This window comes from Vipera ursinii (genome assembly GCF_947247035.1).
Source record: "Vipera ursinii genome assembly, chromosome: 7".
Lineage (NCBI taxonomy): Eukaryota > Metazoa > Chordata > Lepidosauria > Squamata > Viperidae > Vipera > Vipera ursinii.
The window spans coordinates 65,608,042-65,631,149 of record NC_139521.1 but is presented as its reverse complement, the minus strand read 5'-3'; the positions used below and the strand labels follow the sequence as shown (position 1 = coordinate 65,631,149).

At 39.8% G+C, this 23,108-nt stretch overlaps 1 protein-coding gene across 2 annotated transcripts; it reads right to left on the bottom strand.

Moving 5' to 3' along the window:
* Window positions 1–1,553: 1,553 nt before the first annotated feature.
* KLHL8 (kelch like family member 8) lies at window positions 1,554–22,821 on the bottom strand. Of its 2 annotated transcripts, XM_083367997.1 has the most exons (10): window positions 22,774–22,821; window positions 14,787–15,099; window positions 12,603–13,151; window positions 11,334–11,520; window positions 11,040–11,183; window positions 9,624–9,735; window positions 5,068–5,236; window positions 4,525–4,684; window positions 3,248–3,449; window positions 1,554–2,173 (listed from the first exon to the last, which is right to left on the bottom strand). In XM_083367997.1, the coding sequence occupies exons 2-10, from the start codon at window positions 14,985–14,987 to the stop codon at window positions 2,050–2,052; spliced, it is 1,848 nt and encodes a 615-aa protein (XP_083224123.1). In that variant the 5' UTR covers window positions 14,988–15,099; window positions 22,774–22,821; the 3' UTR covers window positions 1,554–2,049. The 2 variants fall into 2 exon arrangements, with proteins under 2 accessions (XP_083224123.1, XP_083224124.1); XM_083367998.1 differs by lacking the exon at window positions 12,603–13,151.
* Between the last annotated feature and the right edge of the window lie 287 nt (window positions 22,822–23,108).

Genomic DNA, 23,108 nt, shown 5'->3' with positions numbered 1-23,108 from the left:
AGTGGGATATGTGGAAATTAATTGAGCAAATATGGTAAAAAAATAAGTTAGTTGAGATAGTGATGCATGATTTCATTAATACAGTATTTTTCCATTTTATAATGTGACAGTCCCTACTTCTCATTTCTCTTGAGCAGTCTTAATAGGAAGGTTGTGGCACTGGTTATAGGCAACAATATATGTTGCGGCCCCAACCCCCGCGCCTGTCCTAACCGAGGAAGAGGACTCCGAGGATGGGGAGGAACTGGCAAGGCCTCCCTCTCTGGGACCCTCCTCTCTGGCAAGGCCTCCATCTCCATCTGAAGGCTGAGAGGAGCAGCCTGGGAGTAGCCAGGCTGGGACGGAGCTCGAGCAGCTGCAGCAAATAGTCTAGTGAAGATGACTCATGGCTAGACCCTCGAGAAAGACGCAGGGCCAAGCGTTTGCAGCAACATAGGATGAGTAGGAAGGCCAGGGAGTAGCTGAGTCATTGAGCCACACACCACTAGGTACAAAAGGGGGTGTGGCTGCTCTCAGAACTTTGTGACAAACAATAGTTTAAACAACTTCTGGTCACATCTTCGGAACTCTGCTTCTTGTTTGAAACCCTGGTCTGAATTCTTGGCAACACTTCTGTACATCTGCTTCTGAACTGTTTGTTTGGACATTATCTCATTCCAGCGGACTAGAGCCTGTTTTGCTGCCAAGGCCTTATCTGAAGGCAATTAACTACAGCCTGTAGAATTAACCCTTGCTAGTTGTGCCTGCTTGTCTGTCTGTACTCCGGAGGGGGGAACAGAATATACCTGATCAATTTCTAAAAACCCAGATAGCCATTGGTGCTTTTGTCCACTGACTCTTTCATTGAATACATTCTTTTCCCCAAAAAAGCCTTGCATAGTACAATAGTAGAATATGTGTACTTTATGGAGGTCTTGGTGCAGTCTTAGTGAATTGTCCCAATGCCGTGGTGGCAAACCTATGGCACGTGTGCCACAGGTGGCACGCAGAGCCCTCTCTGTGGGCACGCGTGCCGTTGCCCCAGTCCTAGGCCTTTAGCTGGGTTTTATAAAACCTTTTCGCTTTAGGCCTCCGCCACCGTGTGCAAAAAAAAAAGGTTCAATCAATTTCAGCTTCTTGCGGGAAAAAGAAATCTCACAAAGTTGGAATTTATTGATTGAACTTTTTAGTCCCACCCAGTCTGCCGTTACCACTGCAGCCATGCCCACCCAATGGGCCACACCCATTCACCTGGCACCCAACAATACCTAAGTGGGTGTTGGGTTGCAGTTTGGGCACTCGGTCTCTAAAAGGTTCGCCATCACTGTCCTAATGTACAGGTAGTCCTCAACTTACAACAGTTCATATAGCAACCATTCAAAATTACATCAGTGCTGAAAAAAGTGACTTACAACTGTTTTTCCACACAACCATTGCAACATCCCAATCATCACATGATCAAAATTGAGATGTTTGGCAACTGGTTCAGATTTATGATGGTTGCACAGTGTCCTGGGGTCACATGATCCCCTTTTGTTCACCTTCTGACAAGCAAGATCAATGGAGAAGCCAGATTCACTTGATCACCTGTGTCACTAACTTAATAACTGCAGTGATTTATTTAATTGTGGTAAGGTAGGTCATAAAATGGGGCAAAACTCGGTAACAAAAATTTGGGGCTCTATTGTGGTCGTAACTTGAGGACTACCTGCATAAGCATTTCAAAAGGTGCATCTGAGAACATCGCAGAATAAGATTCATATGTAATAAGTTACATTCCGGAATACTTTGTAAGCCAATGTCTGAAATGAAATCATTTATCAAGTTTCCTACGAAGATAAAGGGACATTATTTTAAACTACCATTGAATACATGTTCTATTTTTGAATTGAATACTTCTTTAATTTTTCCCCCCAAGTTTATTGTAAGTAAATATTGTTAAAACTTCCACAGCACTCAGACTTTCATACAAAAACTATCCTAGTATATTTACATATATTGCTTTAAACATTTGTACAATAGTGAGGTGGCTTAAAGCATTTCACAATCATTGCAGACTTCAAGCCAAATTCACATGCAGTCCACCACGTTGCTAGAACCTTGACCGACGTCGCGGATTTGACTGCTCAGGCAAGCGCACACAGCAACTCCTGCCCCAGCTCTGCAGTGAGACACGGAGCCCACAAGCTCCCACCTGAAAAAAAAAAGAAAGAAAGAAATGCAAGTCAAGTTGGTTTGCTTTTTCCTAATCCTAATGTGAAAAAAGTTAGGTTAGAGGTTAGATACATCTCAATCTCATGTACCAATTCAATTTCAAAATACTTTTATTTTTGTGTCTATTTAAATACTTAAGTTGAAATTAAACACATGAAGAAAAGTTTGCTGAAGGTAGAACAGTAAAGATCATTTTAAACAGAGATTGGGATCACACAAACTCGCAAGCCACTTCAGCCAAATGTGAAATATTGTGAAACCATGGTCCATAAATTATGGCTTAGCTTATTGAAATCTACTTAACAGAGATGCATCCAACAAACTACAGTTAAATAAATCGTGATTCATGACAACATATGACTTCAGTCACTGGACGGGCTCCACACCGCACTCATAAACTATGGTTTGAATCACAATGGCTGAATTACCACAGCAAACTAAGCCAAAATAAGAACCAAAAATCACATTGTGACATGACACAATGAACCAAATTGTTTAAAAATAATCAATCACTGAAAACAGATTCAAACAAAGACAAAAGCACCAAATTTGAAACCTTTGTACATTTCTCCCTAAATTATAAACTCTTGAAAGCAAATTTACTAACAGTAAACTGTGCAGCTTTTAAGCTACAAACAATGCTGAAGAAAAGTAAGGCATAATGCCAATCCACACCTTAATGTTGCCTCTCTACAAGAGCAAAGGTTTGCTTAAAAATCAATACCTCAAGCTACTCCGCACTCAAAAACACTGATTCTAACCACAAAATGTACAGATTTATGAGTAAAAAAACACTGCTTGATGAGTAGTGTAAAAACATGAAAATTATATATTAAAACTATACCAAAGTCTTCCTACTTTTAATCAGCCAATTAAGCAACAAATAAACCAAAAGGCTGTGAAAAATCATCCAATGAGACCTTGAATGTGAGAGTACAGAGTGCCTTCCTTACAAATTGTTAAAAGTAGCTGCATTGTTTGCAATATATGCGGTTTTGTATGTGCTTAAGCATTACTTTCAAACACTTGGAGTATGAAGATGGCTTCAAATTACCTATTTGCTACTGGATCAAAGGTTTCCACTGTATTCAGATAAGCATTCCCATTATGTCCTCCAACAGCAAAAATTTTGCCCATTAATGTTGCTATGCCAACTCCACCCCTGGGAGTTGTTAGTTCTGCTACATATTCCCACTTATTCATGCGAGGGTCAAATCTCTCAACCGAGCTAAGTGGAGAATTGTCGTCAAAACCACCTGCACAAAAATATATAGACAGGGATAAGATTCTTTGTGGTTAACAGTTTTATAGACCAACAATGTAAGATGCATACCATATATTCTGTTATTCAAACACCATTCAAACACAACATACTTGCTAAGAGAATACTTCACACAAGCAATGATAGGTTTATTGTAGAAGATGGACTATTTCCACTCCAAAAACCTATTACTTTAGCCTAATATTTACAAACTAACATTATCAGGTATGTTACATGCATGTGGTAGAAATCCCTGTAAGACAGACAGGTGGCTAGCAAGTAATCAGCTTCTGACCAGCAAACACTAAACCAGGAGCCCTCAATCTTGGCAATTTTAAGATTTGTGTACTTCAACTCCCAGAATTCTGGGAATTGAAGTCCATAAGTCTTAAAAGTTGCCAAGGTTGGAGACCCCTGTACTAAACCCTCTAAAGAAGTAATCTGCTGGAGATCCTTCTCCTCACTCCCTTGAGCATTCAGGAATTGGGTTTGAAAACCATAACAGACTCTTGTAGTCAAACTAAGTCCTCAGAGTAACTCAACATGCCAGATCCAACTACTTGTCCGGCCCCTGCACCTGCTCCTTCATGAGAAGAGCAGCCTTTATGCTCAGCAGTCAGAATTCACAGACACTCATACTTAGAATAAAAGAGTTGGAAGGGACCTTGGAGGTCTTCTAGTCCAACCCCTTGCTCAAGCAGGAGACCCTACACCACTTCAGACAAGTGGTTCTCCAATTTCTTCTTAAAAACCTCCAGTGATGGAACACCAACTTCTGGAGGCAGGTTGTTCCACTGGTTAACTATTCTAATTGTCAGGAACTTTCTCCTTATTTCTAGATTGCTTCTCTCCTTGATTAGCTTCCAGCTACTGCTTCTTGATCTGCCTTCAGGTGCTTTGGCAATTAGGTTGACTCCCTCTTCTTTGTGGTAGCCCTGTACATGTTGGCTGTAATGGTTTACTCACAGAAGACTGGTCTTCTTCACCACAATCTGCTTCTGTGATTGAAGTTCAAGCAAAGCTCGAGAATATAGGGGATCAAAAGAGAGAAAGGGCTGAACATTACTCACCTACCACATATAAACAGCCATGAAGTTCACTAACCCCATTGCCAGCTCTCCGCTGACCCATTTCCTTCACTTCTATCCATTTATCAAGGTAAGGATCATATTTCTCCACACTAGAGAGAGAAGCCACACCGTCATTTCCACCAACAGCATAGACATTATTCTAAAATGAGAAATAGAGTTAAGATTCTATAAATTCATATATACATGCAGCACATTAAATACATACTTTTATCTTAAATCACATTTTCTAATTTACCCTTTGTCAGCCTAAGTTTAATTATCTCAAAATTAATTTGAACTGTAAAAATGAAAGAGTAGTCGCTGTAATCCAACTGAATAAACTGAAAATGCAAAATTCTGAAAAACGTTCAGCCGTCTCAGATGTTTATAACGATCGTATTGCTCTATTTCCTCTGGCCTGTTCCATTCCACGGCTTATTTACTACTGGAAACTATATAGTTCCAGTTGAAGGACTCCATGTTATCTATCCTGTTGTTTCTGCTGCAGCAGGCAATGTTTGCTGTTCACTTCAACTTGCTTACCAGAATGGCTACGGCGCCAACTCCTCCCCGAGGGGTGTTCATAGATGCAACTCCGCTCCACTGGTCGGATTCCATGTCGTATCTCTCCACCTCGCTGAAGCAAGTGTTATCGTCTAAGCCTCCAATGGCATAAATGGGACCCCCCAGAGAGGCAAGAGCAATTCCTCTCCTAAAAAAAAAAAAAGCACACAGACGCTTATCCAACTGAATTTTAAAATAAGGCAACGCGTGTTCTAAAGCACGTGCAGTTTTATCTTTAATTCACTTGGGTGACAAAGGTCAACATGTGATGTAATGTAATAAATCCCAGGTTTTATTTATTACAAATAGTTTACCAAAACAGAAAAAGAAAATACGTTAAGTCATCAAAAAGAACTGCTAGACTGTGCTGGCAAACCAATCACTGACTTCACCCATCAGTGAGCTTCCAAAAACCCATTCAAAAAGATCTATCTTAACTGCCTTATGGAAAACCATTAGGGAGAATGCTAGGTATGCCTCTGGGGTCGAGGCAAAATTTCCCATACTTTGAAAGGACAACAAGCCCGTATCCTTTTGATTTCTCTCAGTGAGTATACATAAGCAGAGTCTAGCCTGGCTGAGGAATTCTGGGAGTTGAAGTCCACAAGTCATAAAAGGGGCCAAGTTTGAAGATCCCTGGTCTAGCTGGAGGAGACAGCCCTTTAGGTACACACAGCCAAGCCACATAGGTCTTTATAGGTCAACACCTTGAATTAAACTTGGAGCCTATCAGCAACCAATGCAGTGACTATTTATTTTCAGTAAATATATTTTAATTTCAATATCCCTTCTGACTATAGAGTTCCCCTTATCATGACCAATCTATTGCCAACTTTGAGAAGCTAGATTTTTTTTAACAACCTACACTGACTGAAAAATATTCCTAGCCCATCTTAGCTACGAATGTCAGATTTAAGACAATTATATGATTGCTTTGCACTTTTTCTGATTTTTAACCTTTTAATCTTAATGCCTCATCTGCATTTCAAATTTCCATTATTCTTTCCCCAAATCGCAAATTTATTTTGGATGAAGATATTTTGTAGCTTTATCTTTGCAGTTTTTATATTTGTTGTTTTATCCACTTGCAGTAAGATGCCCAGAATTGCTTTCGGTGGGATGGGTGGCTGTACAAATGTGATTAATAAATGAAATAAAAAATGAGTATGGAGGCTCTGGGTGTGTTTACTTACTTGGTCCATGACAACTACATGATAAACAACGTCTCAAAGGAATCTACCGATTTCTTTTTTTAAAAAAAATATGTTTTATTGATTTTTAACATGTCACCTTAATATTTGGTAAACAGTGTGTTGTCTGGGTTTACATTTAAGAAACATTCACTAACAGTGGGTTTCTATAATCTATAATCCACATAGTAACTTTACTTGATTTCCTCTTTTTCCAATAATGTTCTCTTTTACCAACCTTAAGTTAATACAATTCTTGTTATTTTGGTAAATAACAATTGAGTATAAAAAAAATTCTAATATTTCTACAGATAATAATCACATCAATATAATATTTCTTTTCTATCTAGTCATTCTGGTTGCCTCATCATGGATCCTGTTTACAATTCTTGTTTACATTTATTTTCCCCAAAATGTTCAAAACATTCTTACTGGTTAGGATTTTCTCAAAGTTAATTACATTTAAATATTTAAGTCTATTTTTTCTCATGTAAGCCATCCCAGTACTTTTACCTTTCTTAAGGAATAAATAAGACTAAAAAAAAGAAAAATGAAGAATAAGAATAAAGAAAAATAAAAGGATAGTACGCTACTTAAAATCCATGTTTCCTATAAGCTAATACATATTTATTTCCAATTTTTTTTCTGTTCTTTACCATAATTTAAAATATATTTAATCTTTAAATATTCCATTTAATAAATCTAGTTGTCCAGTCTTTTAACTCTTATTCAAAACATTTTTAATCCATTGTAATTTTCTTAAAGTCAATCACCTTTAAATATCTAAAACATTTCCTTTATATAAGCCATTCCAACTCTTTTATATTACTCATATCAAGAAATAAAATAAGAAGAAAGAAGAAAAAGAAAGTACTATTGTTACTTGAGGGGCTCTTCCCTCTTAAAATAAAATTCACATCCAAAATCTATTTCTTTAACCATATTCAAACAGGTGTTTCTTTTTAAAATATTCTCTCTGATAGGTCCCATCATCTATTTTCTTAATTTTCATTTAGCCTTTTTCTTTTGCGCAGTATCTTTCTTAATCAATATGTTCTGCTGAATCAAATAATCTTTCCATATTCTTATTGTAGATATAAAAGGTAAATCAAGTACAATATCTTTGTAAGAGGCATTTGCCCATTCGTGTTTGTTGAAAATCTTTTTCTTTCTTTTTCTGTTTCTCTTATCATTTTTTGTCTCTTCAGTTCTACTGTTTTTCCTGACATCTCCGCAGTCCATTTTGTCCAATCTTTTTTCTTATCCTCAAATTTGTTTTGTGGTGTTAAAGCATACATGTCAAACTTGCGACGTCACATGATGTCATGCAACGTATCAGAACTTTTTTGCCATTGTCGGCAATCGGGTGGGTGTGGTTTCACGGTGACGCATCTGGCCTGCGGGCCGGCAGTTTGATACCTCTGTGTTAAAGTATAAGTTGTCTTTTCCAAATCCAGTATTGCTTGTAATTTTTTTTCACTTGGGTTAAATCATACTTCTTTGTTTTGTTAGGTTCCATCTTTAAGGCTCTATCCCCAAATTTGTATTCAATTATCTGTTTTATCTGTTCCTTCTGTATTGTTATTTTCTGGGATTTTGTTGTTGCTGTAAAGTTAAATTGGAGATGAATTGGTTTACATCAGGGGTGTCAAACTCAATTTCATTGAGGGCCGCATCAGCATTGCGGTTGCCCTCAAGGGGCCAGGTGGGTGTGGCCTACTGGGTGGGCGTGGCTAGAGTGTGTATGGCCTACTGGGTGTGGACATGGCCAGGTCTACATCATTCGCATCAAGGGTGCCTATGGGGGCCTGGGCAGGAGTGGGACAGATCTGAGGGTCTCTGGCAGAAGGAGGGTCTCTGGGCCAGGGCCAAGGCAGTGGGGGCCGTTCCCTCACTGTTTCCAGGATGGCTTCGTGGGCCACTTGAAACCACTTCGTGGGCCGGATCCGGTCCCCGGGCCTTGTGTTTGACATGTCTGATATAGGACTTGGCAAAATCTGGAAAAAACTAATTTCTACTTGTGACCTTCAAAGGTCTAACAATAGAGAACAGCTGTGGCAAAAAACAATCTGGGCTGCAGACAAAGAGAGACTTATAAACTTTAGGGAACAAAAAAACCCCCTTTTTTGAACTTTTTGGATTACAAGTATCTTCTTAACTCTGACTCTAAAGCTATTTGCAGAGAAAAGAAGACTTGGATTCTTGGTCACCATGGAAAATCAGAGACTTATAGAAAGAACTTATCAAGAAAAAATAAATACCTTTCAAGAGGAGACATATGATATGTTGCAACTAATTCAAACAACAATTATTTCAAACTACAAAGAAATCCCAAATAACTTTGAAAATGTAAACCGGACATGTCAAACACAAGGCCCGGGGGCCAGATCCGGCCCGCGAAGTGGTTTAATGTGGCCCGCGAAGCCATCCTGGAAACAGTGAGGGAACGGCCCCCACTGCCTTGGCCCTGGCCCAGAGACCCTCTTTATGCCAGAGACCCTCAGATCTGTCCCACTCCTGCCCAGGCCCCTATAGGCACCCTTGATGCGAACGATGTAGAGCTGGCCATGCCCACCCAGTAGGCCATATGCACTCTAGCCACGCCCACCCAGTAGCCCACGCCTACCCTGGCCATACCCACCCGGCCCCTTGAGGGCAACCACAACGCTGATGCGGCCCTCAATGAAATTGAGTTTGACACCCCTGTCCTATATGAAAGCCATAGCTGTCATAGTCTTCATCCACCACTAGATGTCAGCATCGGTTTATTTTTAAAATGAACAAATTGCCTTTAAAATGAGAATCTTAACCATTCAGCAATTTCAAACTTATCCAAATTTAGGTTTTACAGTCATTTCATTTCAATGTTTTGGTCCTCCATAAAAGGTTTAATTCGCCGTTTCCGTTAATAAAAGGATGGGGCAAAGATTCCTCTCCTTCATTTTCTGAGGTTTTTTGCTTCTAGGGATTTTTTTCTTCTTCAGGAAAGTTGATATGCATGATAGAGAAAATCGATGTTCTTACCCAGATTCAAACACACTGTATACAATGAGCTTAAAATAATGCTTTTGACTTCAGTTGCTTGTAGCTTGGGCTAGACTCTGAAGTTAGGCTAGCCTTTTTCCTGTTGGTCTCTGGAAGGCTTCTCCTGAACCTATCGGGTGGTACCCAGGACTTCCTTCCTTCTCTTTGGGGCGGCTTCTGGCCCATTTAGGGTCCCCTAACAGGAAGAAATTCAGCCGAAGGGCACGGAGCCCTGAACTCCTCGAGTGCTGCGCTACTGCGCAGGACCGCAAGTCTGGAATCTACCCATTTCTGATAAGGCACACCTCCAAATTTACCTACCTTTTGGTATTCATTGATGCTTTCATCATCCATTTATTTGTGAGAGGATCAAATACTTCCATGCTGCCTAGGTGTTCGTTTCCATCATGCCCACCCACAGCATAAACTTTACCTGAAATGATCAGACAATATATTTCTTAAGAAGAAGAGTAGCCAATCATCTTATTTTATTGCTATTTATCGTTAATATTACAGCAGTTGAAATTGGTACAATTTGCCCCAACATAGCCAGCTGTAGTTAAGAAATGTTTTGCCAAATTAACTGAAATGTTTCTTTTTTCCCCAGAAGAAACTCTTTCTTCCTGTATGACTTGCTGAATTAAATGGCTACAAATGTAAAAATCAGCAAATTTTACTTTTCTATTCAAGCATTTAATCTATAGGATATCATTACGATTCTTGGAACAAACTAGCATCTGACAAAGGATTGGTTGGAAGGACATCACATCACTCTATACAGAACATTAGTTTGACTTTACTGATGATCATTTCTCAGCAGATGAAGGCTTCTTTGTTCAAGCATACATTTGACCTAAGTTTTTTTTTAAATTCTGACATTTTGTATTTGTTGTTTTTCAGTAGTATCGTGTTACAACTGAAACCTCTTTTAACTATTTCCAGTAACTTTGTGAGTTCTCTTGGGTATTTTCTTTTAATGAAAAAGCATTATTATGCAAAAAATTGTTTACTAGCCCATTACTGGAAAGCAGATATTTAGGGATGGGAAAAGAGATACCCAAAACACAAGGAAGGGAAACTTGAGCCCTGCCAAGGAGAAAATGTGAAAATACAAGGCTAGGATTTAGCAGAACACATACTTGGTCCAGGTGAAATTGCTAAACGAATAGAAATAAACAAGTATTGGTCCTTTTGTTTGATTGGATTCTTTATGCTAATTTTGGGACATGTGGAGGTCCTACTGTATTTATGCAGAAATATTAAAAATTCAAAAGCATTCACAAACTTTTAAGCACTGCTGTATACATACATGTAAAACACAAATACATAATTTGGTGTTTGAGAGAGGGAGGTTGGCACATACAGATATAGTGTAAATTTTATAAATGGAGAATTATGTTATTAGTAATTCACTGTTGTTCTGGTGCTGTTTTTGGATTGTGGTTTATGGCCGATATATAAAGAGGCAACTGTGGTGCACAAACCAATGTATCTCATAAACAATTAAGGAGAATTTCCTATCTTAAGTTGAAAAAGTGGGGAATTTGTGCACTACACATATTAGTCCTATTCTCCTCCCCTAACTACTTTTGCTTTGCTTTTCTGATAATCATCTTAAATTCAGAGTTTTCTTCCTCCTTGGAAAATATAGTGATTATAGGGTTGACAGAATGGCTGAATCATAAAGCTACAATGAAATACAGAATTATTTGACAATATAATATTTTTTTTACGAACCTCCCACAGAGATTACTCCTACATGCCTCCTTCTACTGTTCATTTCAGGACCAAAAAACCAGCTATTTTTATTTATTGAGTAGCATTCAATACTGCGAAATGGGTCACCTGATCCACCACGTCCCCCAACACAGAAAAGGACACCTAATAAGAAAAATGAAATGGAGAGCACCTTATTTGATAAGATTTAAACTAATTAATAAAATTCAGTGGGTATCAAATAAAGCACATTGAACTCATTAACATGATTTTACAGAATTTATACCATTGGTGTATCAGGAAAAAATAAGATACCTGCTGTGTGTTTCCTTGGCGTTGTCCGAATAGAATATTCAAAATCTGGTACCGTATGACTGCTTAAATGAAGATGGTAGTTTCTTGCTTCATCTAGCAAATCTCTGCATTTTAAGTTCTGCTTGACTATTTTTTCTTTTGCGACAACTCCCATAAGGAAAGAAACAGGTAATAGAGGAAGACGTACCTAGGGGAACAAACATAAACGATGAATTGAACAGCATCAAGACCTAAATTAACATCTTCCCATATCACTTTGACAAATGAGAGAATGCCATGCTACAGAGCATTTTCTTTCTTACTGCTGCATTATTGAAGGCTGTGAGAATTTTAGCCTACTCTTACCAGATAACCGACATAGTGTCAGCAACGAATTTCAAGAATAAATAACATTTGCTTATCAATAAGCCTGGTTGGTTAAACTAGTTTTAATTTTATTCAACCAGTGCAAAGGTGCAATATGCATGTTTCATTAGGACAAAATTGGAATGCAAGTCCAGATTGGAAAGAATAACACCAAGCACTCTGTACCACTAGAGATGCTACCCAAACCAATTCTTAATGGCCTGTTCATTGAAGACATCCTGAAAGAGCTGAAGATCTTCTCAGCTAAATAGTCAAAAGCCTGCCGATAGAAATCCTACTACGGTATGTTAAATATCATGTGGCAAAGATTATCTCCATTAATGAGCTTACCAGGTACTGTCATTTATTTAAGGTAAACTACAGAAATTGTCTCATCTCAGCAGCAAGCACTAAATGGAGAGGGAATATCCTTGAGGACAAATGACAATGAATTTACTTCCAATTCGCCTATTAGGCATTCTTTGGTTATCCTTCCTGCCAGCGTCCTTACCTTATGCTGCAAGTTCTCATTTACATAATTATATAGTGCGGGACTGTCAATATTGAACAAAAGGTGTAACAACAGTGGCTGCTAATTTTCAACCTGGAGACCTAGGCTGATCTAATCAGTAACTGGACAAAGAGCATCGGGACATATAGTGTAAGCTAGGTTAATGGAATCTATTTCCATACTGTCTCCAAGTCTAAATGGAGACAAGAAGTTGAACCTAACAAAACCAAAGGATACCTGTTTGGCTGAAGTTAGAGAACCACCTGTGCCGTTTATACATATATAGCTAACACTGCATAAAGAAAAATATGACTGTTTGAAAGTACCACCATAAATGGAAAAAAAATACAATCAGAGAAACAATGTAGGTAAATTGTATTAACACTTTTCTCCTACTCTCATCTGGTTCTTACCTGAGCAACTATTTCATCTAACCATAAAGCATGGTGCTGGGGATTGGCCAAAAGCCATTTAATTGCAGCACAATAAACTTGCTTTTCATTCTCAATGCTCAGGTCACTTGAAGACAACAGTTTATGAAGGTGCTGAGGTGATACACTCACAAAGTCTTCACATTCCACCACTTCAACAAAATGTTCACAGGCATAGTGGTCAGCCATGTCCATCAAGTCGACACGGTTGTGACTCTCTGCAAAGGCCCTCACTGCCAGGCAATTTGAAGGATGAAAATGCAGCTTCATGTACTCACAGCAAGCTTTGGCCACTACCTCCACTTGGAGAATGCAGGCAGCATATAAGAGAGGCTGGACATTGTCAACTGTCAGCATTAGTCGGGATGAATACACAAACTTGATCAAGTCTTCAATGGCATCACCGTCAAAATCTTTGATTTCAATCAATGATTGTTTAGCTTCTGCCATTTCAGAAAGAAACATGGCTCTGAAGTAAGGTATAACGCAAGCCAGGACAAGCTTGTGACAAGTAATCAACTTTGAACCCACCTGTAAGAAACACACGTAAGAACATTAATTAGCTCAATTTGGCCTACAGCAGGGATAGGCAACCTTGGCTCTTTTATGACTCGTGGACTCAGGAATTCTGGGAGTTGAAGTCGACGAGTCATAAAAGAGCCAAGGTTGCCTACCCCTGGCCTACAGCAAAGAGAGAACCACAGCTAAATAAATTATTGGTCATGAACACTGAAGAGGGTTTTTAAACATACATTGTACAGATATTGTTTTGACCACACAAGAACTAATCCTAGGTTGAAAACATGTTTTCAAACCCAAAACATTCCAGTAACACCAGGATAGCTGCTCACACTCAAAATTCAAGTGAATTTACAAAAACAAAGCAAGATGACAAAATAAGTATTGGGGTTGGGATTCAGGTGCCCGCCATCATTTAGTAAAGTTACTGTGGCTCATTATTTAAAGGGACTCACAAAGTCCAGAAATTAAATAGAATGTCTGATAACACGCTTTATTAATATTTCAGCAAATTGAAAGTTCTTGCAAATATTTTCATTTTGCTTCTGCTGTTAGAAAGTGTTACTTATCTGGTGCAAATTTTTCCAGTTTTCCCTTTTTTCTTCCTAACTGAAGATGGTTGAAGTATTAATTTCTATTTTACAATTAACAATTAGCAAATTTATTCAGTTTCTGAATCAGCTGCCCTTTTCATTATATAATAATAATAATAATAATAATAATAATAATAATGATGATGATGATGATGATGATGATGATGATGATGATGTTGGAAGGGACCTTGGAGGTCATCTAGTCCAACCCCCTGCTCAGGCAGGAAACCCTGTCCAGTCGCTTCTTAAAGACTTCCAGTATTGGAGCATTCACAGCTTCTGGAGGCAGGTTGTTCCACTGGTGAATTATTCTAACTGTCAGGAAGTTTCTCCTTAGTTCTAGGTTGCTTCTCTCCTTGATTATCTAACTCAGATAGCTAACTGAGCCAAAAATATCACTATGTCTATTCAACTCCTTTATACTTTTTTTAAAGCTGTATGATAAATTGTACACATGTAACAGCACACCTTTAATGTGAACAACTTTCTGCTTAACCACTAGCTGAACTGCTAAGCGCAAAACATTGTTTATTCAGCTACAAACTCTTCATAACTATTTCTACAACACATTGTATCTCATTGTAGCTAGTTTCAAGTAAGACTCACACTCTCTTAACAGGAAGGAAGAGGGCATGTTTATGGAGGAATTTCTTATTTCTGCAAAAATTCTCAGTGCACTTTACGTTTTTAGCCTACAAATTCATTCAATGGTACATTTCATGCCAGTTAAATGGACTCATCTATGTACTATATTTTTAATAGTTGTATATCTTTAAATTAGACAGTGATGTTTTTTTCCATTTGTGTTCAGATCCCTCATTAACATAGCACCATTGCAGGATTCCAACAAGCACCAATTGCTCTATTATATCTGCAAGTTTTCTAGCAACTTTTATATATTAAAAAAGTGATGCAACCGCTTGAAATTCATTCCCAGTCAGTCAGTAGAAAAATATAAATGATGAAAAGCAAATACATCTTCTAGTACTTCACAAAATACATGGGAAATTCCATACAGAAATTCAAAAGTTATATAGAAGATATGAATCGCTACCTTTAGCGTCACATCACAAAGCTCCCCAGTTTCATAGAAATGGAGAAGAGAGCTGTGAAAATCCTTCCAAGCTTCATTTGCTTCAAATATAAATGTGTCTTCTTCCCCATCGCTGTTCAAAGGTGTCCTTTCATGCTTTTGATGTCTTTTTCCCGTCACCATATGTTTTCCTTGTTCTGGCACCATTGATTCAGAAGCCATTAGCTGTTTATCTCTTTCCAAGTGTACTTTTAGTCTCCATGAAACGACACAGCACACATCCTACGGTATTATGCACCCCAGCCAACATCCATTTGAGTATAGCCAATATCTCCTGATTTTAAAAAAAACATAAAACAGGTAGGTATTTCTCTCACTTGTATGCCTAAAACATATATTTCCACAAACACTTGGCAAGCTACTATGCTGCTGTTGCAGATAAATTCTGCTACAATGCAAATAAATGGAAAACCAAAAAAGGGGTTTGTAATATAGTCTTTGAATGGAACTGGAATTAAGTGTATTTTGAAAAGAGACCAAATCAAGGAAGCTGTGAGGAAGGATAAATCATGCACTGTCTTCAACATTTAGCGGAAGCTCATGATAATTATTTTCTTTATATACTGACAAAGGACACATGAGGTCCTGCAAGTCTACCCAGAGTAGCACGAAGAGAAAACAAACCATTGAAAACCAGGGACCTTTCTACTTAACAAGAAGTAGATCCTGTCACACTGACATTGCTTATTGGCATTTTACCAAAATAAGAATTAACACTGCAGGACATTCCTTTTTCTGGATGCATCTAGTTTTCTGTACTGACACACGAACAAAGTTTAGTCAAAATCCAGCAAAACTGAAGAACTATGAATTAAAATAATTATTATTGAGAAGAAATCAGACATGTTCTACTACAAATATGTAAGTTTACTCTTACTATTTATTCTGACTACACCTTCAAGCAAAAAAAAAATTCTGTTACTGTACCCATATGCTAATGAAACCAAAGTGGGTGTTTTCTTCAAGGAAAGAGATAAAATCTGAGCACGAATATAATTTAGTTTCTAATGTGGGACCATTTTAGCTCAATGACTAGATGAAGTCATCAGTAATTGGAACTATCGTGTATGCTTCTAAAACAGTGGTTTCTGAACTGTAGCCTACAACCAACTCCAAGCAAGTAATATTATTCCAAAATATGAACAAGAATCGAGGGGTAGGGTCCCCACAGTAGGCCTTGTGCTACTCAAGAAAAAAAACACCTCCCAAATTAAGTGCACAACCTGCTCACGAAGGAGTCACAGGTAACCTGACACAATTTCAGAATACGGTTCTCTTGCCCATGAACAACTCTCCTACCGAGCGTCTCTCTCTTTACTTTGTCTTGAACCCTTGCTAATACATGAGGTATCTGTTCTCACTAGAGGTGCAAGTGACCAAGCTCAAATGACCCTACTTTGGACACATTATGTGAAGACTTAACTCTGGTGAAGGCTTTAATGCTGGCTAAAGTAGTAGGAAGAGAAAAAAGGCAACCAGCAGTAAGGTGGACTGACTTAATTATAGTGGCAATGAGTTCACCATTAGAAAACATGAAAGAAAGGTTAGGGACAGATCATCACAGAAAACATCTATCTATGTCAGATATGTCAAACACAAGGCCCGGGGGCCGGATCCGGCCCGCAAAGTGGTTTCATGCGGCCCGCGAAGCCATTCTGGAAACAGTGAGGGAACGGCCCCCACTGCCTTGGCCCTGGCCCAGAGACCCTCCTTCCGCCAGAGACCCTCAGATCTGTCCCACTCCTGCCCAGGCGCCCATTGGTACCCTTGATGTGAACGATGTAGAGCTGGCCATGCCCACCCAGTACGCCATATGCACTCTAGCCACGCCCACCCAGTAGGCCACACCCACCCAGCCCCCCCCCGAGGGCAACCACAATGCTGATGCGGCCCTCAATGAAATTGAGTTTGACACCCTTGATCTATGTGGTTGCTGACTAACAACAACAACTTGATGGCACAAAATCAATCAATCGTGAAAGAGTGGGCAGCTTCTTTTGCTCATGTATTTATTTTAAAATGATGGGGAACATTTAAAACTATCTGTTTACAATTTAACAAAGAATCAGTACAATTAAAATTAGCATTTAATTTTCCCTAGGCATTAAAAAAAATGTGACATGAACTTTTTGCAATGAAGCCCTCAGGGAAACCATACGAAAATTAGTAAGGCCCTCAGTCCTATGAAAATGGAGCATCTTAACAGTATCTTAAGACACTCTAAGCAATGATAAGCACCTAATTCGTATGTCAAATCAATATAGCTCCTTGTAACACTTCTGCATGAGAACCTGTGATTTGTGTAAAACAAAGTAAGCAAAGCAGTTATCAGTTGTTGCAAAGTTAAAAAAAAAACATGAACAGTGTTCACCCGCCGAAATAACTCAAATAATAGAAACGGCACGGAACGTATCCAAGAGCCTAAAGAATTCAAATGTCTGAAGCTGCTCCACAATACATCAGAAAATGTCAAATCTACTTCTAACAATGTAAACTGTTCCATTCTTGTCACAACAGAATACAATAAATGGTCTCTTCTCCTTTTCTTCATTGCTAAACTTGGAAATGATTCTCCACAGTCACAAGCTTCATCTCTCAATATTACTTCAGAGGAAAACGATCTACCGTATATTTAAAACGACAACCTCCAAAGAAAGGCAAAAAACAAAATTAGAGAAATAAAAATCCTATGGAGTTAGCTAAATAGAGCTGTCAGCTGAAACAAAATTTGCAGATTTTCTTCCCAAGAAATGTGTGCATGCATCTGTATATGCGCATAGGTATACAAATATCCTTGTCCAAAACTGCATCCATCAATTACTGATTAAAATTTATTTATTCTAAATTAAGATATCTCGTTGGTAAAAATAATTGCATATCACTTATATTACCAATTATTCTCACAAATAACGAAAGACACACATATCTTGTCCATTCTTGAAGCAAGGGAAAAAAAACAAACAGGTGGAGATAGTCTAAGGGAAAAGGAAGATAATTGGTTTATAATTTACAGAATGAGTTAAAATTCACTGGGAAAAATTTATTTCTAAACAAAGGCTTCAAAGATACTCATGCAGGTAATCAGCAGAGATGTTTATATTTTTTGCCCCTTTCTTTTTTGCAAGCCTCTAATCTTACCAATAAAAGGGACGCGGTGGCTCAGTGGGTTAGGACGTTGAGCTTGTCGATCAGAAAGTCGGCAGTTTGGCGGGTCAAATCCCGAGTGCCACGTAACAGAGTGAGCGCCTGTTACTCGTCCCAGCTTCTGCCAACCTAGCAGTTCGAAAGCATGTAAAAATGCAAGTAGAAAAATAGGGACCACTACGGTGGGAAGGTAACAGCGTTCCATGCGCCTTTGGCGTCTAAGTCATGCCGGCCACATGACCACGGAGACGTCTTTGGACAAGCGCTGGCTCTTAGGCTTTGAAACAGAGATGAGCACCGGCCCCTAGAGTTGGAAACGACTAGCACACATGTGCGGGGGAACCTTTACCTTTACTTTAATCTTACCAATAAAGATAAAGGTATCTCCCACACACACCTCTTGCTTTAAAAGTACTGAATACAAACATTAATGTCCGGAATGACTATCTACAATACTGTAGAATTTATTCAATGATCAAACTCATAAACTGCTGGTATTGCATGAAGCAGTAACTGAACAGGTGATAACTGCACAATTTAGTTCTCTTTTACAGTGCATTTTAAAGAGGATATGTTGCTATTTTAATTCTTAAAACATTTACATTTTAAAATAACAGTGCCACCTTTTAAGCGTGACTTGAAATGATTTGTCTTCAGTTTCCAATATTTTAATAAAGCAAGAGAGAATAGCTTCTTCCAAAGACCTCTTTGGCATAGTCAACAATTGAAATTAGAATAGGGGAAACAAAAAAGGTCGCACTAGGAAAGTCCTATCCCCAAACTTTTCAGTATTATTGTGGGATAAGTGGAGGCCTCTGATTAGTACTGGATTCTCCCAGTACAAAGGAATTGGTGGCGATCAGCTGCTGGGAGCCACAGGTGAGCCAGTCGGGGTCATGGGCGGGCGCGATGAAGGGGGTGGGTGCTAGGGAGGCGACGATGAAGGGTATTTTTATTTTTACCATCCTGTGCGCGGCAGCCAAAAAGGAAGAGATGGTGATGTGATAGATGGATGCCCCAACTGAGCTGTCCTTCTGGGTGTGGGTGTGTGTGGTAACGGTGGCGACAAAGAACCTGGAAGGGTCCCCAATCCAAAGCTGTGCCCAGCACAACCTACACAGGACCCGCATGCAGTGGGGGCAGGGCTACCGCTGGCCATACTGACGTTTGGCTTTTAAAACCCATGCTGCACCCAGTTCCTCTGGGATTGCCTTGTGTGGGCACTGATCCTGGAGGCAAAGAGGTTGCTGGCGGCTATACCCAGACTGGTTTTAAGCAGATGTGTGCCCCCTTTTACTTGCTGCCTCCTTCCCCGTTTCCAACCTCCCTTTTTCCTACCGTAGTCTGCAGCACTTGCAAGGCAGGGAGTTGTTCCTCTCACCTACTCCTAAATTTGCAAGGACAGACTTCCCTTCAGGCTCTCTCACCTACGGGAGCTGCAAAAAGCTTAGCGAAAAGGAAGGTGGCTGAGTTCCAGAGCCGGCATTATTTTCAGATTCAGCTCAATGATGGGCCAGTCCTGCCCTGGTTGGCTGGGAGAATGGGCGAGACAGTGGCAAATTGATGGCTCTTTTTCTGGCTGCTGGTTTCTCCAAAGAAGGGCCAGTGGGCTCCATAAAAGGTAAAGGTTCCCCCACACATGCATGCTAGTCGTTTCCGACTCTAGGAGCCGGTGCTCATCTCCATTTCAAAGCCGAAGAGCCAGTGCTTGTCCGAGGACGTCTCCGTGGTCATGTGGCCGGCATGACTAGACGCCAAAGGCGCACGGAACGCTGTTACCTTCCCACCGTAGTGATCCCTATTTTTCTACTTGCATTTTTACATGCTTTCGAACTGCTAGGTTGGCAGAAGCTGGGACGAGTAACAGGCGCTCACTCTGCTACGCGGCACTCGGGATTCGACCCGCCGAACTGCTGACCTTCTGATCGACAAGCTCAGTGTCCTAACCCACTGAGCCACCACGTCCCTAATAGTGGGCTCCATACCTTCTACTAAAAGGATTTCCAGGGTGTTGAGGTAGCAGAGGCAGAGTGCAGTGGTCTCTTCATCTCAGCCAAAAGGGAAGAGTTGGGGAGGGAGAAAATAGGAGGGGGAGTTGGAGTGAGTTCTCACATGGCTGAAAAATTGTGGCCGGATGCTGCAACGGTCATAAACACAGGCCAGTCATGTGCCCAAATGTTGGTCACATGACTATGGGGATGCAGTGATTGTTGTTAAGTCTAAGGCCCAATCATAGGTCCCTTTTGTCAGCAATACTGTTATTCTGAACAGTTGCTCAACAAATGGATGTAACCCCAAAACTATCTGTACAACTACAGATAATCCTCGACTTACAACCATTTGTTTAGTGACCTTCTGAAGTTGCAACAGCAATGACCATTTCACACTTAGAACTGTTGCAGCATCCCCATAAGCCCATGATCAACGGGCATGTATTTATCATAATCTTCCCAGCAAACATCCGACAAGCAAAGTCAATGGGAGAAGCCAGATTCACTTAACAACCGCATGATTTACTCAACGACTGCAGTAATTCACTTTAACCACTGTGACACAGTGTCATAAAATGGGGTGCAACCTACTTAACAACTCTCTTGCTTAACAACAGAAATTCTGGGCTCAATAAATCTAGGTAAACAACAGTTAAATGAGGCAAGGTTAGAACTACAGAATTAAATGCCTGAGCACATACTTGTTTCAGGATTTTATCTTTAGGATCAGACCTGGAGTTGGCATGCACATTTTTTCACATGCAAATTGATTCTAAATTCCACTTGCTTTTCTCCCAGCTTCTACATTTCCTGAACTAAGGCTAACCTTTGACATATGCATCACGGAGAGGAATGTAAATGACAGAACAATAGCTTCACTATTCTGTGTTCCACAGCTCAGCAGACCAGGTCACTATTCCAAGGCAATACTACACCAAAGTAGAAAGAATGGGGGGGGGAGAAATGTGTGTATGTATGCATATGAACGGAACAGTACTTTCTTAATATTTTGAATTTGATTGATGGCACATATGCCAACAGAATTAGGTAATAATCATTATACTCTCTGTAACAAAAATGGTATAGCTGTACCAATTTAAAACAATGTTAACTGGAAAAATAACACTAGAGAAAATAATATGTACCTGAGCATTAAAAAAAATCCATTTTGTAGAAGATAAAAATAGTATTTTGGCTTCAGACAGAGGTTGAGAGAGAGAGAGAGAGGATGAAATTTCTCTAGGGAATTAATTTTGCAATATAGGTGAATCAAGTATCTCTTTCTGTGATCATACTAGAGATATGACTGAAAGTATGCCTGGGAGGCCAATCACAAGAACAAAGGCAAGTTTACATGCTTGTAACTGATGCATAATCTGCTCACAAACCACGCCAGTTTTTTTAAAAAAACCAGAAATCAGTAAAGCTGATTCAACATTCAGGTATTATATACTGTGCAACATTGACTTTACAACACAAAATAAGTGATCTTGCACAATAAAATGTAGTTTTTAAAGTATAAGATATACTGGGAAACTATGCTGCTTTGATGGAAATAAACCTATTTTACCACTGCAAGTTCTCAAGAACGAACCATTTCTGTTGGGAGCAGTTGCAACATTTGATATTTAGGGAAATTCTTGTCCACAGGAATTACGGCTAACACAAAACCAAGAATCCTAAATAAGATAATAGCTCAAATACCAACACATACCTTTCTCAACCAGACAGCCAAGACATATTGTAATGAGCATGTAACTTCCTTCTACTGTATTGAGTTCCTAGTTCAAGTAACTATAAATGTTTTACAGACTTCACTGCAACCGTAAGCAGGAAGCAATTAACAGTGGAGCAATTCTGTTTGGCTAGTATCATGAAACCTCAGTCAGCAGTGTGTGTGAAAATTATCTCCTCCCTTTTATTGTTTATTCGAAGGTCATCATCCTTAGCATTCATCAACCTTTTTTGTAATCATCGATCTTCCCTTCTTGAAATTATAATCTTCCATTAATTTGTCATTCTCTAAAAAGTCATATATACTTACACACACACACACACACACACACACACACACACACACACACAGAGCATCAGAAACACACTCAGTTGGTTTCTTCTTCTACCTTTTTCTCATATCCTGCATTATGTCATCTGGGGAAAAAAATTTTTTTCCTGTATACACCTACAAAAAGAACTGGGTTCTTCACCCAACAGCAAAATCTTCATCCAAGTTAAGACTCTCCCCACCTGATTTCCAGCCTTTCTCAACCTTGGGTCCCCAGCCATTATTCCAAACCAAGCCACCATGGCCGAGGATCAAGAATGAGCTGGAGCCTAACACCAACATCGTCACCCAGTTTACATTCCCAGCTGCTTTTTCTCGACACAATTCCCACACCCCCACTCCTCCATTAATATTTCTTTTTTTAAAAAAAAATCCAACTGCTTCTCTGCCAGAGGACGGACCCCCTCCACCCGCTTGCAACGTCAGTCAGGCATGCTGGCTGAGGAATTCTGGGAATTGAAGTCCACAAGTCATAAAAGGGCCAAGTTTGAAGACCCCTGGTATAGAGTCCAGATGGCAGCTTAAGGCATGCTTTTTGAAGGGAGGAAAAAAGTGCCTCTGAGCATGTACAGAGTGCCTTCCTCTCGGCGAAGGGAAAAGCCCGAAATACGTAGGATTGCAGAAGCCTTGGCTTATTCGGGAAAGTAAAAAAAAAACAACGTCCAGCCCTCTCCCTTGTCGAGAGCCCCGTCGCCCCCTCACTAAGCCTCCCCGCCTCCCTCCATCTTAAGTTACAAGGCAGCCGCACCGAGGACCGTTACCGTCCACGCGCGCCACCGCCAAACGCTCCCCATCCGTCAAACGCACAAGGAGGACGCGCAGGCGCCGTGCTTTGGCGCGGGATGAGTGGGCGGGGCAGAAAAAGAAAAAAAAAAGAAAACTTGGAGGGAAGATGGAAGAAGGGCAGCGCGTCTGCGCTCAGGGCTCCCAACCCCTGAAATCACTGGTTTGCGCATGCGGTTATTGTGGTGCCGTTAGCCCAGGGGTAGGCAACCTCGGCTCTTTTATGACTCATGGACTTCAACTTCCAGAATTCCTGAGCCAGCCATGCTGGCTCAGGAATTCTGGGAGTTGAAGTCCATG

Coding starts and splice junctions, on each gene's coding strand:
- KLHL8 (XM_083367997.1), bottom strand. CDS start 14,987: ATGGCTTCTGAATCAATGGTGCCAGAACAAGGAAAACATATGGTGACG. Junction 11,184..11,333: donor GCCAAGGAAACACACAGCAG/GTATCTTATTTT, acceptor TTTTCTTATTAG/GTGTCCTTTTCTGTGTTGGG. Junction 2,174..3,247: donor TTTGATCCAGTAGCAAATAG/GTAATTTGAAGC, acceptor TTTTTTTTTCAG/GTGGGAGCTTGTGGGCTCCG.